Below are 25,180 nucleotides of genomic sequence, written 5' to 3'. Positions count from 1 at the left end.
GATTATGCTCGTGTGTGTGTGTTGATCTTCAAATGAATCCATTGATGATCCCTTTTCCTTATTTTGTTTGTCTCTTAGTTTCCCTTATTTTTTTCTTATCTATCCTTACTTTTTCTCACTTATGCTTATGTCTATTTTATTAATTTTTACTTTTTATCCTTGTTTTGTTTTCATCTCCACTATTCCTTATTTCAGATTCTGTTGTTTTGGCTTTCTTTTTTGTTTTTCATTTTGCACAAAAAAGAGTTCAGCGCTACCTCTGTATAGACAGCTCTGCTCTAGCCATAGCTCTGCTGTGGTTTTGACAACCTTTGGTCTAGTACAACCGTTTGGTCTAGTTTGGTCGAGGAGCGGATCTACCATCCACCGTAAGTAAAATCACATAAAATGACCGTAAGTTGGTAACCAGGGTGGTATCAACTCTTTGGGGGAACGTTTTGTTGAGTTATAAAATATTCCTTTAGATATTGAAAGTATAATTAATAATTCATTCGGAAGTAGAAATCAGAAGAATAATGATCCTAATTTGGTTATTAAAAGTAAGTGTGTTTTGCAATTAAATGGTTCTGCCTCCTCTAAACGAGATGGGATTTTCTCCGTGCATCACCTTAACATTCAGGGACTTTTGCTTGTCTTTTGATGAGCTGAAATGGATCGTTAGTGCTGGAACTCCTGATGTTATTGGGTTTTGGTACTTGTGTATTATACGCCACTCGATCAAGCTTACGATGTGTAAAACTCGAGAACAAACCGGTTTCTTCGTTAGTTTCTTCGCTACTTTAGAAACAAATTTGTACTATATATTTGCACATTAGGGAGGGGGGAGGTAAAGTATAGCGGGTCTCCATGCAAAATGTATTAGGTACAATTATCCTGCATATTATGAAGTAAGAATTGTTTTTTAACTTCAAGCTGTCCAAATACTTTACCACCACCCCCTTATGTGCAAATGTATAGCCCAAATTATATATTTCCCATCTATTCTGTCACTTGTCTTTGTCTTGTCTCGCGCTAAGCTGAAAGAAACTAACGGAGAAACCGATTTTTTCTCGAGTTTTACATAGTGTAAACTTGAGTGGGTGGAACATAATACACAAGTACCAAAATTCCTTCTCCCTAAAGAAAATAAAAAATAAAATTCAAATAAAATTCTTAAATTTGGAAAGCCTTATTTTCCACGAGGGGGACGGGGGGTATTTTCCTCCGGGGTATTTTCCGGGGGGGGGGGGGTATTTTCCTCCGGGGTATTTTCCGGGGGGGCAAACGCCTAGAGCCTGAAAGAAGGTATCCTAGAAGTTTGCCATCAGAATCCAGTGCCTCATACTTCGAAAAGGATAGTACCGCTGAGACCGTGAATGACTCCAAGTCTCTATAAAAGCTGGAAAAGGAAAAATTATTTGTGGAAGGTGTACAAGGTTTCATCATCTTCACCTCATCATCTTCAAGGCCTATAAGAGTATATTTAATTCTTTGTGTCGGAAGGCCATTCTTAGTATTATCATAGGAAATTTTCTAAGTGTGGAAAGGATGTTAGGAATACTTGACTTGACTTACTTGACCTAGCGCTCCTGCCACGTTGGGGGCGGCGTAGAGAGCGTCGCAACTCTGCTCCTCCAGGCTGACCGGTTTGGTACTAAGATTGGGGCCTCATCGACAGCAATGTTGGCCATCTCCAGGAATTGAGACTATCCTTCCACCTGGTCCGGGGTCTGGCTCTCGGGTGGGACCAGTCATAAGCTTTTGGGTCGAAATCATGAATTATTATGGCTTGGGTTGCCGTTGACATACGTAGGAGGTGTCCAAACTACCTGAGAGTGCGCTGTGCTATCTGGATGGAGAACGGCACTTGGGAGGTGAGCGTAAGTAACCTTCTGCTGCTCACAAAATCATCCCACCGAAGTCCTTCAATCTGACAGAGCTGTTTCGTCTGGCAGACGTCTATAATATTGAAGGTTGGTAACTTAAGGGGCCATGTTCTGCTGCATTGAGCAGAACCAAGCTTACGGATGCGTTTTGAATTCGCATCTTCGTGCGCCTAGATATGTGTGGCGTTCCCCAGAGAGCGCTGAGCCTTCCGGCGATAGACGAGACTTTTGACATTCGACTGCGTACCTCCTCATCTATGGAGCTATCATTGGACAGCACAGAGCCAAGATAAGTGAAGTTTCTTACAACTTCAACAGAAGCTCCGGAGACAGTTATGTTCTCGGGGGTGGGACAGGGCTTGGGGGTTCAATTGCCATTATCTTAGTTTTGAGCCAGTTGATTTTCAGCCCCACTTTTGTTGCCTCTTCCTGTAGGACTTCCAGCGCGTCAGTCGATTGGTCAATTGAGTCGGCAACGAGAGCAAGTTCATATGTGAAGTCGGCATCCGTCAGAACCCTATCTCCAAACCGAATACCAAAGGGCAGGCGATTTGTAGTTCGTGTCATGACATAGTCTATGACGCAGTTGAAAAGTTCTGGGGTGGCGGCACACCCTTGGTGGACACCGGTTTTGATACCGAATGTAGTGCTCCGTTTGCCGTTGACTTGAATGCAGCTCTTCCTTACTTCGCTGAGCTTCTCAAACAGCTTACAGTATTTGTCAGGCACTCTAGTAGATCAAAGTATCAGCCGGAGCGAGTTACAATCCACCGAGTCAAATGCGGTCTTGGTGTCAACAAAGGCTAGGTGTAGTTTCCTCCTGAATTCACTTGCCTTCTCAAGTAGCTGGCGCATAGTAAAGATCTATTCTACAGTGGGACTCCCGGGCATAAGCCAAGCCTTCTGGGCTTTTTTTTATCTTTGAAAAATATCCATGCATCTGTCGATCTGGGCCATACCAAATAGCTTTCTAGGCACTGAAAGAAGCGTTATGCCTCTGTTGTTACAACATATTCTTTTGCTCTCCTTTCTCCTCCAGAGGAGCAGGATTATTCCAGCTCGCCAGTTAGGAATACATGGTATATAATTCATTCGGTTTCTAGACCTACTCCCCTTCTGCCTTTAGTTCCAATAACGCTGATATTCAATGGTAACACTGTCCAAGGAGAAGAAGATGTTCAACTAGAGCTTACCTCTAGTTTTGCTAATATAGGAGAGACGAATACTTCCTCTGCACGCTCTGCAACTTCTCGTTGCGATTTCAGAGCCTATCTTGGACCATCATGATTAAACTCAATGGTCTTGAACTCTGTTTCTGAGTTCGAGGTAGCTCCTATCGTGAATACTCTTAAAGGATCATCGTCATTAGGAGCAGACCGAATTCCTACAAGGGTTATCCTTGCCATTCTTCCAGCTATTCTGTCACCATTGGCTAAGCTTGTCAATCTGTCTTTGGAGACAAAAATTTTCCCTGAATCTCTGAAGTGAGCTATTTCTCTCCTACCTGTTTTCAGCAAAATTTTTGAGAAGGCTGTGCTATCCAGGCTTCTTAATTTTCTGAATGCAAAAGAATTTTGGCATGATTTCCAGTTTGGATTACGAGCGAATCCCTATACAGAGCATGCTTGCGCAGCTCTCTTGAATTTTATTCATTCGGTAATAGATTCTGGTTTTATCCCGGCAGCTTTTGATTCTTTGACTCATCGGATTCTTCTTTGGGAACTATAGCATATTGGTATAAGATCAAATGCTTTCTCTTGGTTTGAATCATATCTTTCTCATAGTCTTATTTCAATTGATCTGCTTTTTCGGAGCCGTTCTGAAGTAGATTGTGGCATCCCTCAGGGATCTACTTTTGGCCCCGTTTTATTTCTGATGTATGTTAATGATTTGTTTTCGGCAGTCACAAATACCAGGCCTCTAGCATGTTGCACGCTGTGTCATCCTGATGTTCCTTCGTGTTCCAATACTACTTCTAATGAAGATTGTCTCGTTCCTTTTGCTGATGAAGCCACTCTTGGGACCCATGGGTAGACGGAATGTGATATCAGGTCTAACCTTGTAGCAATATTCGAGAGATTAATGTCATGATTTGATACAAATTACTTGGCCTTGAATGTTGGGAAGTCAGATTTTTTTTTTCTCGAATTGGTATAGCTTTCCCTCAGCTTACACACCTTCAGGTTTCACAAGGCTTCTTGTGTGAACCAGAGAATGAGGTTGTCCGGTTTCTTGGTATCCTGCTTGATGGAGAACCTTTCGTTTAGACACCATAAAGCCATGATTAGGGTTAAGATCTCACGGAGTTTGGGTATCATTCGAAAACTCGGACACACATTTCCTGGATCTATTCTGAAGCTTCTTCTTTTCTGCCTTGTCTAGTCATATGTTTCCTATTGCCCCATTGTATGAATCTCTACTTTTTCTTTTATACTGCGGTCACTTTCTGTCATGCATAATAAAGCACGGCGTCCGGCTATGGACACCAGCCGTTCCTCAACAGAACCACTCTTAATTCTAGAGTCTGTTTACATTCGTTCTTGTGCTTCTTTTGTCTTTCATCAGCTTCATGACAATCTTCCAAGATCTCTTCAAAAACTCCCGTGTTTATTTCTGATTAAGTTCCATATAGCCTTCTTTCTTCACATAATATCTGCATTCCTCCTACCCATGCTATACAGTCAGATTTCAATCCCCTCATTGCTAGTCAACAGGTCTAGATTTCCTTATCTTCTTCAGTACAGGGATGCCACTCATTTGGGACTTTTAAAAGGATTCTTAAGGACCATTTAGTAAAGTATCAAACAGAATAGCATTTTATTTTTATTTTATTTTTTTTTCATTTTCCTCTGTGGAGTTGATATCCCCTGAGTGTTTATTTCATATTGTATGGTGGTCTTCTATGTACTTTGACTCCCAGGTCTCAGGTCTGGGCTCTTTTTAATCTTACATATAGTTTGGCTACTTTTGTCTTTTTTTGGTTGTTGTCTATATTGTATTTTTTTTTTGTATCCCCCTTGTATTCCTGATCTTTGAGCCTTTCTAGGGGGAATAAGAGTAAATATGTATTTATTGGTGAATAAAACTCTGAACTCTGATTATAAGAATAGTGTATTCTTATGCTTTAAGTATTTGTTATGTCAAGTGCATCACAGATCATATAATATTGTGTTTCTTCTATTAATTTTTAAATACATCTTCTTCGTCTCTTCAAATCCAATAAGTTTTTTTTTCATTATTTTTGTTATTGTTATTTTTTTTTATTTATTTCGAAAACCGTCTTTGTGTTAAGTGTTTAGTCCTCCTAAGGTATAAAATCTTTCGCATGTTGTGCTCCGAGGTGTTCACCAGGTGACGGAAAGGGGGCAACTCCTCCCAAATGCTTAGCTTTGGCTATTGCCGCCACCCAATTATGAAACAAGAATTTAACACAAACTATCACCAACCCCACCCAACCTGCAATCCTGAGATTTCATTCCAGTGAGAGCTGTTCCTAAAGGGGGAGGGACGAGGCAGTCGCCCTGGGTGCCATGGATCAGGGGTGTGTGGCTGGTGAATTGTCCACTTTTATTCATTTTTTCACTTTTATTTGGCTGTTTTTCTTATATTTGAGTCAGGAGAGGGGGGGGTGTGGGATTAATTTTGCCCCAGGCACCACCAACCTTAGGAACGGCTCTGAACATATGGCTGCTTAGGTTGACTAAGAAATTAGTTCATTGAATACTTCTCTATAGGTTATTGGAACAAATAATTCTTGTATTTTTTTTATTAATGATGTAATATTTAAATATAATATTCCAAGATACCCCAATGAAAGCAATTTCTTTTTCATTATTTCAAACCTGGGCTGGACAAGATCAATTTTCTTCAAAATTCTTCAACTACACAGACGGGAACTTTGGCACAGGTGTCTGGGCAAGTATAGTGGACAAACCAGTTTCTGGAGATAATATCGATTCTCATGAAAAAACCGCCTTCTTTTTCATTGGCCCGTAAAGAGGAGAGTCAGGAGGGTGCGTCAATGTTTTTTATTTTTATTCTCTATCCAACGGACAGATAAACAGGAATCAAACTTTAAAACTTCTGTATTTTGAGGCTAATAGTGTTTTCAACATGGCAACTATTCGGATTAATTATGCCAATAGAATATGCGCTAGATTTCTAACTCATCTTAAACGGTATGTTTTTTCTTCTTTTTTTTAGAAAAGGAATTATGGCGCGATTGGGAAGATCGTTAGCTATAAATGCGAGTATGATGTATATTTTAAAAAAGGAAATAAAAAGAATTTTTTTTTCGTGAAATTTACATGAAGAGGGGTATTTAAATTTAATCAAGAAGCGAAATTTGCTCAATTTAGGTTAGGCTTAGAGGCAGGGGTGGATCCAGGATTTTTTTTTTTTGGGGGGGGGGGTGCAAAATCGGTTGATCCGATAAACTTGCGTTAGGAGCAAGTTTAATTAACGAAAACTTGCGTTAATTAAGTAAATTACACTACTTTAAACGACGTTAGGGGGCACGCGACCCCCTCACCTCCCCTGGATCCGCCGCTGCCCTACAGGATGTAATATAAGCTTAATATAAAACAATTAGGGTTCGTGTAACAAAATATTTGGGGTGTACTATAGAGGAGAATTTATGATGGATGAAGTAGGCTACGCGAATGTCTAAATCTCTGGGTATGTTTTGCCGCATTTAAATTTCTGTTGCTGAAAAGCGGTTTATTTCACTATATTTTATCCGTGTGTGCGTTACGATTGCTCACTGCTGGGTTTAGCTGAGTGGCATGCGTGCTAGACTCGTAATTTTTTGTCTTTTGGGATGGGATTCGAGTCTTAGCGTTGCCGATTATTAGGTTTGAAAATAGGGTTCGTGGTGTGACTCAGCAGGCTTAGCCAGAGTCGACCGAGCTCCAAATGGGTTTCCTGGAGAAATCCGAGGGAGGTAAACATGAAGGGTGTGTGAAAGCGCAGGATTAATAACAACCCTCCATCACTTTCACTTCCTGACTAAAGGGCCAAGAAACGGAGATCAGCACCGCCAGGGGAGTCTGTAAAGTCCAGGGCCGTAATGTTTACCATTGTTTCCTTTTAGTGTGAACAGACAAGTTTATAATATATTAAAAGAATACAAACAACCAAGAACAAAGCAGTTACACTTAATTGTCAATTTCAGAATAAATTTTTTCAAAAATAACTACCAAATTAGTGTTTTTGTCTAAATATTATAATAATATACTACCTTCTTCATTTGTAAATTTTTTGTCTGCAAATAGGATTTTGTATGGATTTTACGTTTTACTGATGAAAGATGACATTATTGCCTTACTTTTTGACAATCAGGGTGGAAACGAAAAATAGTTATCTCCGAATAGGGTAGTAAGAGGTCGTAGGAAAGGATTTAAATGAAATAATAATTTATGGCTGAAGCTCCGCACCTTGCTGCATTCAAGGCCACGGCATGATAATTTTTCCTCGCAGAAGTAAAGAAGAGCAATATTATTTTTATTTAATTTTCTAAGCCTTTCTTTTTTCATTAAATGTTTCTTTTCCTTACTTTTGTTAGTGTCGTTCTTCTCTCACCTTTGCTTTATTTGAGTCTTTCTTGTGTTATTGAGTGGATGTAAATACTAGTGGCCGGCGTTTATCTTACCCTGGAAAATTTCCCCCGCGGAAAATACTCCTGGAAAATAACAGTAGAGATGCTCGTCTGGATTTGCCAACGCCCCCGTACCAAACAGGTTTCTGGTAGGTATAATCTGGTTTGGTAGGTACAATCTGGTTAGGTGGGTATAATCTGGTTTGGTTCAACTTTTTCTGACACAATTTACTGGATTATAGGCATGCAAATAGCATGTAGTTTCAAAATGTGTTTAATCACGTTTCTTGAATGAAGCATCTGTACTATATATTCAAGAGGTGAAATCAATAAAGAGCTTGGAATTGAGTTTTATGGATGATATGGAAAAATGGCACATGTTAAATATTCGGGTAAACATACGAATATAAATAAGGCTATTGTGTCTTTCTGAACTTTCTGTTCGAGGCAGGGGTTACTATTTAGTTTAAAAATTTCTAGGAGTAATTGAGTTGTGTTGCTGGTCTGGGAAAAATGGTACTTGTTAAATATTCGGGTAAACATACGAACAAGAAACGCTTCACTATAAAGAAAGCAATATTTTTTTATCGAACTTTATAGGGCAGGTGTAAGTTTGCAGTTTATATTATTCTAGTTAGAATAGAGTTGTGAGGATGTTCTGGAAAAAATTTGGCTCGTTAAAATTTCGGATAAACATACAACTAAGTAATGCCTCTGTGAAAGAATCGATAAATTGTCTTATCAAATTTTCTAGGGCAGGGGTAACTATTTAGTTTAAATAATTATAGGTTGAATTGAGTTTTATGGATTGTCTGTAAAATAATTCTTGGAGTTATTGAGTTCTTCGGATTGGGTGGAAAAAATAGTACTTGTTAAATATTCGGGTAAACATACGTCTAAGAAACGCTTCACTATAAAAAAGGCTATCGTGTTTTTCCGAACTTTCTAGGGGTGGGGGTAACTATTTATTTTAAATAATTCTAGGAGGAATTGAGTTTTATGGATGGTGTGGAAAAAAAATGGTACTTGTTAAATATTCGGGTAAACATACGACTAAGAAACGCTTCACTATAAATAAGGTTATCGTGTTTTACCGAACTTTCTAGGGCGGGGGTAACTATTTAGTTTAAATAATTCTTGGAGGAATTGAGTTTTATGGATGGTATGGAAAAAATGGTACTTGTTAAATATTCGGGTAAACATACGACTAAGAAACGCTTCACTATAAATAAGATTATCGTGTTTTTCCGATTTTTCTAGGCGGGGGGTAACTATTTAGTTTAAATAATTCTAGGAGGAATTGAGTTTTATGGATGATATGGAAAAATGGTACTTGTTAAATATTCGGGTAAACATACGACTAAGAAACGCTTCACTATAGATAAGGCTACAGTGTTTTTCCGAAATGTCTAGGGGCGGGGGTTAAAATTTAGTTTAAATAATTCTAGGAGGAATTGAGTTTTATGGATGATATGGAAAAATGGTACTGGTTAAATATTCGGGTAAACATACGACTAAGAAACGCTTCACTATAAATAAGACTATCGTGTTTTTCCGAACTTTCTAGGGGCGGGGGTAATTATTTATTTTAAATAATTATAGGAGGAATTGTGTTGTATGGATGGTATGGAAAAAGGGTACTTGTTAAATATTCGAGTAAACATACGACTAAGACACGCTTCACTATAAATAAGGCTATCGTGTTTTACCGAATTTTCTAGGGCGGGGGTAACTATTTAGTTTAAATAATTCTAGGAGGAATTGAGTTTTATGGATGGTATGGAAAATAATTCGAGGATGAATTGAGTTCTGCGGCTGGTGTGGAAAAAATGTTACTTGTTAAATATTCGGGTAAACATACGACTAAGAAACGCTTCACTATAGATAAGGCTATCGTGTTTTTCCGAACGTTCTAGGGGCGGGTGTAACTATTTAGTTTAAATAATTCTAGGAGGAATTGAGTTTTATGGATGGTATGGAAAAATGGTACTTTTTAAAAATTCGGGTAAATATACTACTAAGAAACGATTCACTATAAATAAGGCTATCGTGTTTTACCGAACTTTCTAGGGCGGGGGTAACTATTTAGTTTAAATAATTCTAGGAGGAATTGAGTTTTATGGATGGTATGGAAAAATGGTACTTGTTAAATATTCGGGTAAACATACGACTAAGAAACGCTTCACTATAAATAAGGCTATCGTGTTTTTCCGATTTTTCTAGGCGGGGGTAACAATTTAGTTTAAATAATTACAGGAGGAATTGAGTTTTATGAATGGTATGGAAAAATGGTACTTGTTAAATATTCGGGTAAACATACGACTAAGTAACGCTTCACTATAAATAAGGCTATCGGGTTTTTCCGAACTTTCTAGGGCGGGGGTAACTATTTATTTTAGATAATTCTCGGACGAATTGAGTTTTTTGGATGATATGGAAAAATGGTACTTGTTAAATATTCGGGTAAACATACGACTAAGAAACGCTTCACTATAAATAAGGCTATCGTGTTTTACCGAACTTTCTAGGGTGGGGGTAAGTATTTAGTTTAAATAATTCTAGGAGGAATTTATTTTTGTGGGTGATACGGAAAAATGGTACGTATTAAATATTCGGGTAAACATTCGACTATAAATAAGGCTATTGCGTCCTTCTGAACTTTCTGTTGGAGGCGGGGGTAAGTATTTAGTATAAATGATTCTAGGAGGAATTGAGTTTTATGGATGGTATGGAAAAATGGTACTTGTTAAATATTTGGGTAAACATACGACTAGAAACGCTTCACTATAAATAAGGCTATTGTGTTTTTCCGAACTTTCTAGGGCGGGGGTAAGTATTTAGTTTAAATAATTCTAGGAGGATTTGATTTATGTGGATGATTTGGAAAAATGGTACTTGTTAAATATTCGGGTAAACATACGACTAAGAAACACTTCGCTATAAATAAGGCTATTGTGTTTTTCTGAACTTTCTAGGGCGGGGGTAGCTATTTAGTTTAAATAATTATAGGAGGAATTGAGTTTTATGGATGATATGGAAAAATGGTACTTGTTAAATAGTCGGGTAAACATACGACTAAGAAACGCTTCACTATAAATAAGATGGATCTCGAAGAAATTGACTCTTATCATTGGATAGTGAACTATAATCTGTTTGAGTATGATAAAAGCTTGTGGAGTACTACATTACGTTATATAAACAGACTGGGATTCTATGATAGAGTGATTAAACCACTTAATAATGCTGGTCAGGAACTGAGAAATGTTCAGGAGGAAGTCAGTGAAATTTGCAGCTTTTTCGGGGTTGAAACACTCTACGTAAAGGGCAATGTACCTACAGATAAAGTTTTAATTCAAAAGTGTGATCCTAGGATTCCACTTTTCAATCTAGAATAGTTTAAGTGTCCTAAATTTGAAGGGAGCTATCACCGTCCTGAAGACGAGGTTAGGTTCTTCACACAGTGGATACCTAAGAACATACCTGATCGTGATAAATCCATAAGACATGGTTAAAAAAAAACTATTCTATATCATGGGATCATCGTTTCTGGATGTTTAAGTGTGAACTCTAAGTACTATTTTTATGTAAATATGTGGTGTTGTATTTTTTTTTTCTCAAAAAAATATGTTAATACGTTTTCATGGATACACAATGCAGAAATTTCATTTAAGAAATTATCAAAAATTGTAAGTAAGTAGCAAATTAATTCAAAAATATGTTAATACGTTTAAGCAATAAATATCTTTAAGCTTAACCCATGTAAGTAACAAGAGCTTTCTTGAATTCGCTTCCTGCACACAATACAGATATTTAATTCAAGAAAACATAATAAAATCACAAGTAAGTAATAAAGTCTTTATTGTTTTCACGTATTGCATACACAATACTGATATTTCATTCAAGAAATTATGAAGTACTCGTAAATATGTAACACACTCATTCTTGAGGTCACCTCTTGTATACACAATGAAGAAATTATCGAAAACTTTAAGTAATGATCAAAATCTTTATTTGATTCACCTCCTATGAAAAAATTATAAGTAAGTAACATATTCTTTTTTGAGGTCAATTAACGTATACCCAATACAGAAGTTGCATTAATTAAATGATGACAAAGGCATAAGTACGCAGCAAATTTTTTCTTGAATTTACATACTTGAATAAACAAAAAAGATATTTCGTTCAAGAAGTTATGAAAAAATCCTAATTGACTAACAAACTCTTAATTGTTTTTATGACTTAGATATAGAATGTAGAAATTTAATTCAAGAAATTATGAAAATATTTGTAAGTAAGTAACAAACTCTTTATTGATTTCACCTCTTGGATATACACTATAAATACTTCATTCAAGAAATTATCACTCGTGTTATTACGTGTGATTTTTTCTTTACATGATGTTTGTTAAAAAAGCGAAGATTTATGTTAAATAAATAAATATTATATTTTTTACGTTAAATTGAAAACGAGGATTTTTGTTAAATAAATAATTGTTATACCTTTTAAAATAGCTATATGGGTTTTGAGGGGCTCTGTCGTTTTATTACGTGTGATTTTTTATTTAAATGGTGTTCGTTCAAAAAGCGAGGATAATAAATAATTGTTATACCATTTAAAATAGACTTACGGGGTTTGAGGGGCTCTCTCGTTTTATTACGTATGATTTTTTCTTTAAATGGTGTTAGTTCAAAAAGCAAAGATTTCTGTTAAATAAATAATTATTATATTTTTTTACGTTCAATTGAAAGCGAGGATTTCTGTTAAATAAATAATTGTTATACTTTGATTTTGTCAATGCTATCCCAAGTATCTGTCAATAGATGTCGATAGAGAATTTATTCATTCTTATACCTAGATTTTCTCTCTGTTAACCTATCTATCCAATATATGATGTATGTAAATCCTTTTCTTACATCTCCGATGTTTTAATAGACATTCTAAACGTTCGATATGCTAGCTTACTCTAAAAATAATGAACACAACAATGTAAGGTATAATATATTTTTAATGAAATAATGTCATGTAGAATTGAACAACTTTGGACATTTTGAATCTGTTCCATAAAATGCTTCACCATGAACTCTCTTGATAGTATAGCTATTGTCTTCTCTTAGTTCGTAATCAGTAGAATAATCATTATACCATTTTGACTCATACACAATTTTTATAGGTGTGTCATTGACAGGGTCAATATTTTTTTCGTCTTTGGTATTATTTTATTCATTGACTTTTTGAACAATGGCGGTAACGTGTGCTGGTACTTTGCTTTTCATTGATTCATCTTCATATTCCTTATTGATATTTTCTGCCAATGCCCTTTTTATTTTTCTAGCAATTTAACTGTCTATTATAACAATATATTTAAACAGGTAACAGTTCCGGCACGTATACAGGATATGGTTTATGATATTGGTAGAAGAGTAGGCCTTTATTTTCGTCTTTGCTTTCATTTGAATGCTAATACCGGAAAGTTGACGATATGGTTTAACACTGGGCAACATATTACCAAAAGCATTAGCAAGAAGATGCCCCTCTTCATCAACTATTATTTTTATGTTGGCATTCTGTTTGAGTATAATCATCTCCGGAGATCTCAATCTCGCATATCCACCATCATAAGAATTGAATTTTTTTTGGTACTCCAAAGAAATTCAATTCCTTACTGTCATGACAACGCACGCATACGTTTCCGATAGTACTACCCCTTGTACTTGTTTCATAGTTTAAATACTTCTCCTTGTCAGCATTCAATGCTACAATAACACTATCATGTAAACAGAGTTTCTTAAAATGCTTCATCTTCACTTTTTTAGAAATATTAGTTATGTGTTTATCGATCCACTGTGTAAAAAATACTGATTTAATACATGCAATAAACTAGGTAGTGTCGATAACCGGCCATAGAGCAATAGTGGGAAAGCCACATCATGTCTCAGGGACAAGCATAGAGTACAATTCATTCAAGAAATTATGAAAATATTTGTAAGTAAGTAATAAACACGTTAAAGGTATTTATTGCTTAAACGTATTAACATATTTTTGAAAGAATTTGCTACTTACTTACAATTTTTGATAATTTCTTAAATGAAATTTCTGCATTGTGTATCCATGAAAACGTATTAACATATTTTTTTGAGAAAAAAAAATACAATACCACATATTTACATAAAAATAGTACTTAGAGTTCACACTTAAACATCCAGAAACGATGATCCCATGATATAGAATAGTTTTTTTTTAACCATGTCTTATGGATTTATCACGATCAGGTATGTTCTTAGGTATCCACTGTGTGAAGAACCTAACCTCGTCTTTAGGACGGTGATAACCCCCTTCAAATTTAGGACACTTAAACTCTTCTAGATTGAAAAGTGGAATCCTAGGATCACACTTTTGAATTAAAACTTTATCTGTAGGTACATTGCCCTTTACGTAGAGTGTTTCAACCCCGAAAAAGCTGCAAATTTCACTGACTTCCTCCTGAACATTTCTCAGTTCCTGACCAGTATTATTAAGTGGTGTAATCACTCTATCATAGAATCCCAGTCTGTTTATATAACGTAATGTAGTACTCCACCAGCTTTTATCATACTCAAACAGATTATAGTTCACTATCCAATGATAACAGTCAATTTCTTCGAGATCCATCTTATTTATAGTGAAGCCTTTCTTAGTCGTGTGTTTACCCCAATATTTAACAAGTACCATTTTTCCATATCATACATAAAACTCAATTCCTTCTAGAATTATTTAAACTAAATAGTTATCCCCACCCTAGAAAGTTCAGGAAAACACAATAGCCTTATTTATAGTGAAGCGTTTCTTAGTCGTATATTTACCCGAATATTTAACAAGTACCATTTTTCCAAATCAGCCACATAAATCAATTCCTCCTAGAATTATTTAAACTAAATACTTATCCCCACCCTAGAAAGTTCAGAAAAACACAATACCCCTATTTATAGTGAAGCGTTTCTTAGTCGTATGTTTACCCAAATATTAAACACGTACCATTTTTAAACACCATCCATAACAATCAATTCCTCCTAGAATTATTTAAACTAAATACTTACCCCTGCCTCCAACAGAAAGCTCAGAAAGACACAATAGCCTGCTTTATAGTCGAATGTTTACCCGAATATTTAACACGTACCATTTTTCCGTACCACCCACAAAAATCAGTTCCTCCTAGAATTATTTAAACTAAATACTTACCCCCGCCCTAGAAAGTTCGGTAAAACACGATAGACTTATTTATAGTGAAGCGTTTCTTAGTCGTATGTTTACCCGAATATTTAACAAGTACCATTTTTCCATATCCATAAAACTCAATTCGTCCTAGAATTATTTAAACTAAATAGTAACCCCCGCCCTAGAAAGTTCGGAAAAACACGGTAGCCTTATCTATAGTGAAGCGTTTCTTAGTCGTATGTTTACCCGAATATTTAACAAGTACCATTTTTACATACCATCCATAAAACTCAATTCCTCCTAGAATTATTTAAACTAAATACCTACCCCCGCCCTATAAAGTTCGGAAAAACACGATAGCCTTATCTATAGTGAAGCGTTTCTTAGTCGTATGTTTACCCTAATATTTAACAAGTACAACTTTTCCAGATCATCCAGAAAACTCAATTCGTCCTAGAACTATTTAGACTAAATATTTAGCCCCGCCCCAGAAAGTACGGAAAAACACAATAGCCTTTTCTATAGTGAAGTGTTGGTTAGTCGCTATTTCATCCGAATACTTAACAAGTTCCATATTTACATAACATCCATAAAACTCAATTCCTCCTATTTTTATTTAAACTAAATAGTTACCCCCGCCCTATAAATTTTGGAAAAACACGATAGCCTTATCTATAGTGAAGCGTTTCTTATTCGTATGTTTACACGAATATTTAACAAGTACCATTTTTTCCAGACAACCCGCAGAACTCAATTCCTCCTAGAATTATTTAAACTAAATACTTACCTCCGCCCTATAAAGTTCGGAAAAACACGATAGCCTTATCTACAGTGAAGCGTTTCTTAGTCGTATGTTTACCCGAATATTTAACAAGTACCATTTTTCCATAACATCCATAAAACTCAATTCCACCTAGAATTATTTAAACTAAATAGTTTCCCCCCGCCCTAGACAGTTCGGAAAAACACTATAGCCTTATATATAGTGAAGCGTTTCTTAGTCGTATGTTTACCCGAATATTTAACAAGTACCATTTTTCCATAACATCCATAAAACTCAAGTCGTACTAGAATTATTTAAAATAAATAGTAACCCCCGCCATACAAATATGTTAATAACAATATAGCATTATTTATAGTGAAGCGTTTCTTAGTCGTATGTTTACCCGAATATTTAACAAGTACCATTTTTCCATACCATCCATAAAACTCAATTCCTCCTAGAATTATTTAAACTAAATAGTTACCCCCCGCCTAGAAAAATCGGAAAAACACGATAGCCTTATTTATAGTGAAGCGTTTCTTAGTCGTATGTTTACCCGAATATTTAACAAGTACCATTTTTTCTATACCATCAATAAAACTCAATTCCTCATAGAATTATTTAAAATAAATAGTTACCCCCGCCCTAGAAAGTTATGTAAAACACGATAACCTTATTTATAGTGAAGCGTTTCTTAGTCGTATGTTTACCCGAATATTTAACAAGTACCATTTTTTTTCCACACCAGCCACAAAACTCAATTCCTCCTAGAATTATTTAAACTAAATAGTTACCCCCACCCCTAGAAAGTTCGGAAAAACACGATAGCCTTATTTATAGTGAAGCGTTTCTTAGTAGTATGTTTTCCCGAATATTTAAAAAGTACCATTTTTTCCCCACCAGCCGCAAAAATCTATACATCCTCTAATTATTTTCCATACTATCCATAAAAGTCAATTCCACCTATAATTATTTAAACTAAATAGTTACCCCCGCCCTATAAAGTTTGGTAATACACGATAGCCTTATTTATAGTGAAGCGTTTCTTAGTCGTATGTTTACTCGACTAGTTAACAAGGACCATTTTTCACGAACATCTCTAACACTCAATTCCTCAGAAAATTATTTTGACTTAATTCTTACCACCACCCTAGAAAGTTCGGTAAGAAACGATAGCGTTATTTATAGTGAAGCGTTTCTTAGTCGTATGTGTACCCGAATATTTAATAAGTACCATTTTTTCCACACCAGCCACAAAACTCAATTCCTCCTAGAAATTTTTAAACTAAATAGTTACCCCTGCCTCGCACAGAAAGTTCAGAAAGACACAATAGCCTTATTTATAGTCGTATGTTTACCCGAATATTTAACATTTGCCATTTTTCCATATCATCCATAAAACTCAATTCCAAGCTCTTTATTGATTTCACCTCTTGAATATACAGTACAGATACTTCATTCAAGAAACGTGATTAAACATATTTTGAAACTACAAGCTATTTGCATGCCTATAATCCAATAAATTGTGTCAGAAAAACTTGAACCAAACCAGATTATACCCACCTAACCAGATTGTACCTACCAAACCAGATTATACCTACCAGAAACCTGTTTGGTACGGGGGCGTTGGCAAATCCAGACGAGCATCTCTACTAATAACCCATCGGAAAATACCACCCCCAGGCGGCTGGTTGGTCTCAAATCACCTAGGACTTAAAAAGGACTAGAACTCTCAATTCCTCATCTAATGAGCACACTCCAAAGTTTCTGAGATCATGATGTGGAGGTGTGCATGAGGAAGGGGCATTCCCCCTCCTATAATGAATAAAGCCTGCTCATTTTGGAGTTTATTGTTACTTTTTACTTTCATAATAAAAGCGTAGACCGTAAATAAAAGGGAGTAGATGTCAATTTCACATTTTTGATGCGTTTTATAAAGCTTCTTTTTTACCCCCCCCCCCCAAAAAAAAGAATACATCCCCCCAAACAAAAATCTTGGTTACGGCCCTGGGAAGTATACATAAATTTCTACCTCACCCTCCCCTCGTCTCTCCCCTAGAACTAATTCTGCGTTTATATGACCGCTGAATAAGAGCCGGGATGTTTTGGCAATAAAATACACCTTTTGAGGTATCTCCCTCCCTCTCTTACTACCAAACAATCAGAGAACCTCATTGTAGAAGTTTAAGTGGGTTTTTAAGTTTTGTAATTCGTCCACTATTTACAGATGTATTTTTATTAGTAAACATACGGACATTTTTCGCGGGAGAGTTTCTGTAGGGGGGAGGGGTCTGTCTGGGGGAATTTTTCGGGAGTTTTTTCCTTTCAGCGGGAAACAAATTGCCTTGATAGAATTTTCCGTGGAAAAATGAGGGTAATATCCAAAAGGGTACTGCAATTTGACACTTCCCTTCTTATTGCACAAAAAATTTTCTAGCGTTTTTTTAATCACTTATTAAACTGAAGCGATTTGTTTCATAATCCAGTGGTGTATTATTAAGGAGAGGTGGTAGATCTGTGTGTGGGAAGGCGGGTAAGGTACTGAAATGAGTACATTTCAATGACCTAATTTTCTAAGCCTTCAGATGAAAACTACATGATTGTTTGAGACTAAGCATGGGCACTGTTCTGTTTTCCGGAAGAAACAGAAAAAAAATAAACAGGGCTTGAATGAAACAGAACAGGTCAATCAAAAACAGAAGAACTGTTTCTGTTTCTGTTAAGTTTTTGTAGTAAAAGCAGAAAGCAGCTGTTTTCGTTAAGAAAGACAACAGCTGTTTAAACAGCTGTTTTTTTCTTGAGCTTAAAGAAAGAAAAGTGTAGGTGATAAGTGTCGGTTTATTATCTCAAAGATAATAATAGCTTCATTTGCTGAAGTCTTAAAGCTTATCAGTTAGAAACTTACACGTTTCTAGCGTTTTGGACATTGTTCGGGCATACTGCTTTCGCGTGAAATAATCGGCGATCAAAAATGCCGGTTCGCTCGACACACTAGTAGTAGGTACGCTAAGATGCTTTAGAGCAATATCTGACAGTTCCGGAAACATTTCTTCGTTTTGAGTCCAATAGATAAATGTGTCTCCAATATAAAAACATTAGCTTTTAGTTTCTCATAAACTTCTCGTCAGGGTTGCCAATTGCCAAGGGCAGTACTTTTCTCTAAAAGTTACCCTTTTGAGAAAGCGTAGGATTATTGCACCACTTTTTACGCGAAAAAGAACCAGTTTTCCTAATAAAGGTTTTTTTTCTTTTTTTCTGTTTCTTTTTCCAAAAAGTTCGCTATTAGGTTTATACAGCATCTTCTCAGACTTCTCGGAAATGGATACTAGTTATTACAGACATAACCCCTTCATATACAGAATAATTTATGCTCATTTTGAGCTGTAAGTAGAGTAGTAGGTACCATTTTGCTTGAAGCTATAGGAATTCCCATGCTATTTGCTTGAAGCTATAGGAAAATATTTCTATGCAAGCTCTACACCTTTTCAAAGAGAGTGAGTATCCTCTCACATGGCCTTCCATTTTGCGTGAAGCTATAGGAATTACCATGCTATTTGCGTGAAGCTATAGGAAAACATTTCCAGAGCATGTACCTATGGAATTGCATAAGAATATGCTCAAAAGTGTAATAGATATGAATCGTAAAAGAAAACCCACGCCTGAGACACTACAGTTACACGTGGACATTTTAAAAAGCATGCAAAACCTCTACACGTGATTAAACACGTTTTGCTTGCCTTTCCTTGGTACCTTTCCAAACGAGCGGGGATTCCCCTCAAGTTCCTACACGCTGCAAAAAGCAAGATATTTATTATAAATTTGGAACAATATCAATCTATTGAAATGGTTAACGATAACAAACATTTTTTAAACAAGGAGTGTTTTTTAAAGCACATTCAGCATGGCGTGTTTTATTTTTTTATTTTTATTTTTTTGGCAATTGGCATTTTTGTCTGATAACAGGTACCATTCATTGCGATTATAGCTCTAAAAAAAGGGTTTAGCATTTGCGAATTTGGTCCTATTAAGGTGGAAAAAAAAGGTTTAGCATTTGCGAATACTTCGATGTGTTCTATATAATACACAAGTGGTGTTTGAACAGGGTTGTCAGTTTAAAATAGAGTCTAACGAGGGCTTGTTAACTCAGGCAATTTGTAATAAATTTGGGACAACATAAATCTATGAAAATGGTTAATGATGATAGAATGACATTGCGAGTTGACCTAGCTCTACCTCTACGGATTTTTATTCGTCCTTGAGATTTTGTATAAAATGCTCATACCTTACAATTAAATTTTCATAATGGTTTAACAAACACAGGAATGGAATTGTCTTGGGGGGAATTTTCCATTGCAAAGGGGAAGGGTATTTTTACGTGAAAACAACTTCAACCGTGGCCCGCTCCCCGCGGTCACAAATTAAATTATAAAAAGTTTCTTCAGCTGAAAGTAAGGAGCAACATCGAAACTTAAACAGGCGGAAATAGAGGCTATTTTGCACAGGAGGGTTTTTTTTACGTATCTTAAAATGACATGAAATTAAGTAAGTAACAATTCCTTTCTTGAATTCGCTTCCTGGACTGGACACAATACAGATATTTAATTCAAGAAATTATGAAAAAATTGCAAGTAAGTAACAAACTCTTTCTTGAAGTCACCTCTTGTATACACAATGCAGAAATTTCATTCAACAAATTATGAAAAAATTTTAACTAAGGGTTCAGTTGTAATCAATAGGCTCATCAAAAGAATTGGTTACTCTTGCTGATTCCAAAGATTTAGGATTCATTAACTTTAGTGTTGCCAATCAAAAGCTATGAGCTTGAGAAAATTGCCTGATTGTCGAAAAATGGGGAAACACCCTCCAAAAGTCAACAGTAATGGAATTGTCTGGGGGGGACTTTTCCATGGAAAAGGGAAAGGGTATTTTTACGTGAAAACAACTTCAACCGTGGCCCCCGCACATGGAGACGACAAACACACAGAGACGACACACACAAAAAGACGACTTACACATAGAGACGACACACGCTCAGAGACGACAAACACACAGAGACGACACCCAGAGAGAGACGACACACGCACAGAGACGACACACACAGACAAACGACACACACAGAGACGACGCACACAGAGAGAGAAGACACACGCACAGAGACGACAAACGCACACATACGGATGACAAACACACAGATACGACACACACAAAATGACTACTTACACATAGAGACGACAAACGCACAGAGACGACAAACACCCAGAGACGACACACACAGAGACAGCACACACACAGAGATGACACACGCACAGAGAGGACACACACACAGAGACGACACATACAGAGAGAGAAGACACACGCACAGAGACGACACACACACAGAGACAACACACACACAAAGACAACAAACACAGAGACAACACACTCACAGAGACGACACACGCACAGAGACGACACACACACAGATAGGAAAGACACATAGAGACAACACACGCACAGAGACAACACACACACACAAAGACAAAAAGCACAGAGACAACACACACACAGAAACACACGCACAGAGACGACACAGGCACAGAGACGACACACACACAGATACGAAACACACATAGAGACGATACACGCACAAAGACAACAAGCACAGAGACAACACACACACACACACAGAGACGACACACACATAGCGACGACACATGCACATATACGACACACACACACAGAGACGACAACACACAAAGAGAAGATACACGCACAGAGACGACACGCATACAGAGACAACACTTACACAGAGACGACACACCCACATAGCGACGACACACGCACAGAGACGACACACACACAGAGACGACAACACACAGAGAGGCGACACAATTACAGAGACGAAAACACACAGAGAGAATACACACTCACAGAGACGACACACACAGAGACGACACACACACAGAGAGATGACACACACATAGACGACACACGCAAAGAGACGATACACACACACAGAGAGACAACACACACAGAGAGACAAGACACACACACAGAAACGACAAACACACAGAGAGACGACACACACAAAGAGACGACACACACACAGATACGAAACACACATAGAGACGATACACGCACAGAGACGACGCACACACAAAGACAACAAGCACAGAGACAACAATCACACAGAGACAACACACACACAGAGACTACACACACATAGCGACGACACAACCACAGAGACAACACACACACACAGAGACGACAACACACAGAGAGAAGACCCACACACAGAGACGACACACACACACAGAGACGACACACACACAGAGATGACACACACACACACACAGAGACGACACATACACAGAGACGACACATACACAGAGGCGACACACACATAGAGAGGACACACACACACAGAGACTACACACACACAGAGACGACACACACACACACACAGAGACGAAACACACACAGAGACAACACACACACAGAGGCGACACACATACAGAGACGACAAACATACAGAGAATACACAAAAACAGAGACGACACACTCAAATAGAGACGGAACACAAACACACACAAATACAGCAAACACAGAGACAACACACGCACATAGACGACACACGCACAGAGACGACACACACACAAAGACAACAACCACAGAGACAACACGCACAAAGAGAGAACACACACACACACAGAGGCGACATACACATAGCGACGACACACGCACAGAGACGACACACACACAGAGACGACAACACACAGAGAGAAGACACACGCACAGAGACGATAACACACAGAGAGAAGACACAAGCACAGAGACGATAACACACAGAGAGAAGACACACGCACAGAGACGACACACACACACAAACACACACACACAGAGACGACACACACACAGAGATGACACACACACAGAGACGAAACACACATAGAGACGACACACGCACAGGGACGATACACACACACAGAGACAATACACACACAAACAGACGAGACAAACACACACAGAAACGACAAACACACATAGAGACGACACACACAAAGAGACGACACACACACAGAAACTAAACACACCTAGAGACGAGACACGCACAGAGATGACACACACACAAACACAACAAGCACAGAGACAACACGCACACAGAGACGACACACACACACAGAGACAACACACACACATACAGCGACGACACAATCACAGGGACGACACACACACAGAGACGACAACACACAGAGAGAAGACACACGCACAGAGACGACAACACACAGAGAGAAGACACACGCACAGAGATGACACACACACACACACACACACAGAGAGACGACACACACACAGAGATGACACACACACAGAGTCGAAACACACATAGAGACGACACACGCACAGAGACGAAACACACACAAAGAGACAATACACACACAAACAGACGAGACACACACACAAAAACGACAAACACACAAAGAGACGACACACACACACAGACGATACACACACATAGACGAAACACACAGAGAGACGACACGCGCACAGAGACGACACACACACAAACACAACAAGCACACAGACAACACGCACACAGAGACACCACACACACACACAGACGACACACACACAAAGACAACACGCACAGAGACAACACGCACACAGAGACAACACACACACACAGAGACGACACACACATAGTTACGACAAACGCACAGAGACTACACACACACACAGAGACGACAAAACACACAGAGACCATACACTCACAGAGGAGACACACACACACAAAGACAACAAGCACAAAGAACGAAACGATCACAGAGACAACACACACACACCGAGACGACACACACACAAAGAGACTAAACACGCACAGAGACGACACACAAACATAGCGACGACACACGCACAGAGACTACACACCCACCCAAGGAAGACCCATACACAAAGCTGATAACACACAAAGAGACGACATACACACAGAGATGACACACACACACACACACACACAGACGACACACACATAGAGACGACACACGCACAGAGACGATACACACACAAAGAGACAATACACACACAAAGAGACGAGACACACACACAAAAACGACAAACACACATAGAGACGACACACACACACAGACGATACACACACATAGACGACAACACACAGAGAGAAGATACACGCACAGAGACGACACACACACAAATACAACAAGCACAGAGACACCACGCACACAGAGACAACACACACACACAGAGACGACACACACATAGTGACGACAAACGCACAGAGACTACACACACACACAGAGAGGACAACACACAGAGAGAAGAAACACGCACAGAAACTACACACACACACAGACACAACACACACATAGATACAACACAGACACAGAGACGACACACACAAAGTGACGACTTACACATAGAGACGACACACACACAGAGACGACAAACAGACAGAGACGACACACATAGAGGGACGACACACACACAGAGACGACAAACACACAGAGACAACACACACAAAGAGACGACACACACATAGATACAAAACATACAAAGAGACGACACACGCATAGAGACGACACACACATAGAGCCGACTCACACACAGAGAGGACAAACACACAGAGACGACAGACACAAAGAGACGATTCACACACAGAGAGGACAAACACACAGAAACTACACACACACACAGAGACGATACACACATAGAGACAACACAGACACAGAGACGACACACACAGAGACGAAACACACACACAGAGATTACACATACACAGAGGCGACACACACACACACAGAGACGACAAACATACAGGGAACACACAAAAACAGAGACGACACACCCACAGATATGACACACACATAGAGACGACACACGCACAGACACGACACACAAACAGAGTCGTAGTGAGAGAGATATCCAAAAAGTTGGGTTGATCTAGGTTCACTTAGAGTGGCGCGCCACTCTAAGTTGTCTCTATGTGTTGTCTCTATGTGTGTATCGTCTCTGTGTGTGTGTCGTTTCTGTGTGTTTGTCCTCTCTGTGTGTGAGTCCTCTCTTTGTGTCTGTCGTTTCTGTGTGTTTGTCCTCTCTGTATGTGAGTCGGCTCTATGTGTGTGTCGTCTCTGTGCGTGTGTCGTCTCTTTGTGTGTTTTTTATCTGTGTGTGTGTGTCGTCTCTTTGTGTGTGTTGTCTCTGTGTGTTTGTCGTCTCTCTGTGTGTGTGTTGTCCCTCTATGTGTGTCGTCTCTGTATGTTTGTCGTCTCTGTGCGTTTGTCGTCTCTATGTGTAAGTCGTCACTTTGTGTGTGTCGTCTCTGTGTCTGTGTTGTCTCTGTGTGTGTGTGGTCTCTGTGTGTGTCTCGTCTCTGTGTGTGTGCTGTCTCTATGTGTGTGTCGTCTCTATGTGTGTTTAGTATCTGTGTGTGTGTCGTCTCTGTGGGTGTGTCGTCTCTGTTTTTGAGTCTTCTCTGTTTGTGTGTCGTCTCTGTGTGTGTGTGTCGACTCTGTGTTTGTGGCGTCTCTGTGTGTGTTTCGTCTCTGTGTGTCTGTCGTCTCTGTGTCTGTGTTGTCTCTATGTGTGTGTCGTCTCTGTGTGTTTGTGTCGTTTCTGTTTTTTTGTCCTCTCTGTGTGTGAGTCGTATCTTTGTGTCTGTAGTCTCTGTGTGTTTGTCCTCTCTGTGTGTGAGTCGACTCAGTGTGTGTCGTCTCTGTGAGTGTATCGTCTCTTTGTGTCTTTCGTACCTGTGTGTGTGTCGTCTCTTTG

At 38.3% G+C, this 25,180-nt stretch overlaps 2 protein-coding genes across 2 annotated transcripts in view; one reads left to right on the top strand and one right to left on the bottom strand.

Moving 5' to 3' along the window:
• The window catches only part of LOC148949576 (glycerol-3-phosphate acyltransferase 1, mitochondrial-like), a 140,662-nt gene that overhangs the window by 107,452 nt on the left and 8,030 nt on the right, over nucleotides 1-25,180 (bottom strand). The gene's annotated exons all lie outside the window — the stretch shown is intronic.
• Nucleotides 5,887-25,180, top strand: part of LOC148949574 (uncharacterized) — a 171,369-nt gene continuing 152,075 nt past the window's right edge. Inside the window, exon 1 of the mRNA XM_089093600.1 lies at nucleotides 5,887-6,043. Within this exon, the coding sequence (XP_088949726.1) occupies nucleotides 5,979-6,043 (65 nt within the window). The 5' untranslated portion in view covers nucleotides 5,887-5,978. The remainder of the gene's footprint in view (nucleotides 6,044-25,180) is intronic.

The sequence above is a fragment of the Artemia sp. Qi Xiang Cuo genome, chromosome 8 (genome assembly GCF_049724085.1).
Source record: "Artemia sp. Qi Xiang Cuo chromosome 8, ASM4972408v1, whole genome shotgun sequence".
Lineage (NCBI taxonomy): Eukaryota > Metazoa > Arthropoda > Branchiopoda > Anostraca > Artemiidae > Artemia > Artemia sp. Qi Xiang Cuo.
The sequence above is the reverse complement of the archived record's forward strand: the minus strand, read 5'-3'. Positions and strand labels throughout refer to the sequence as shown.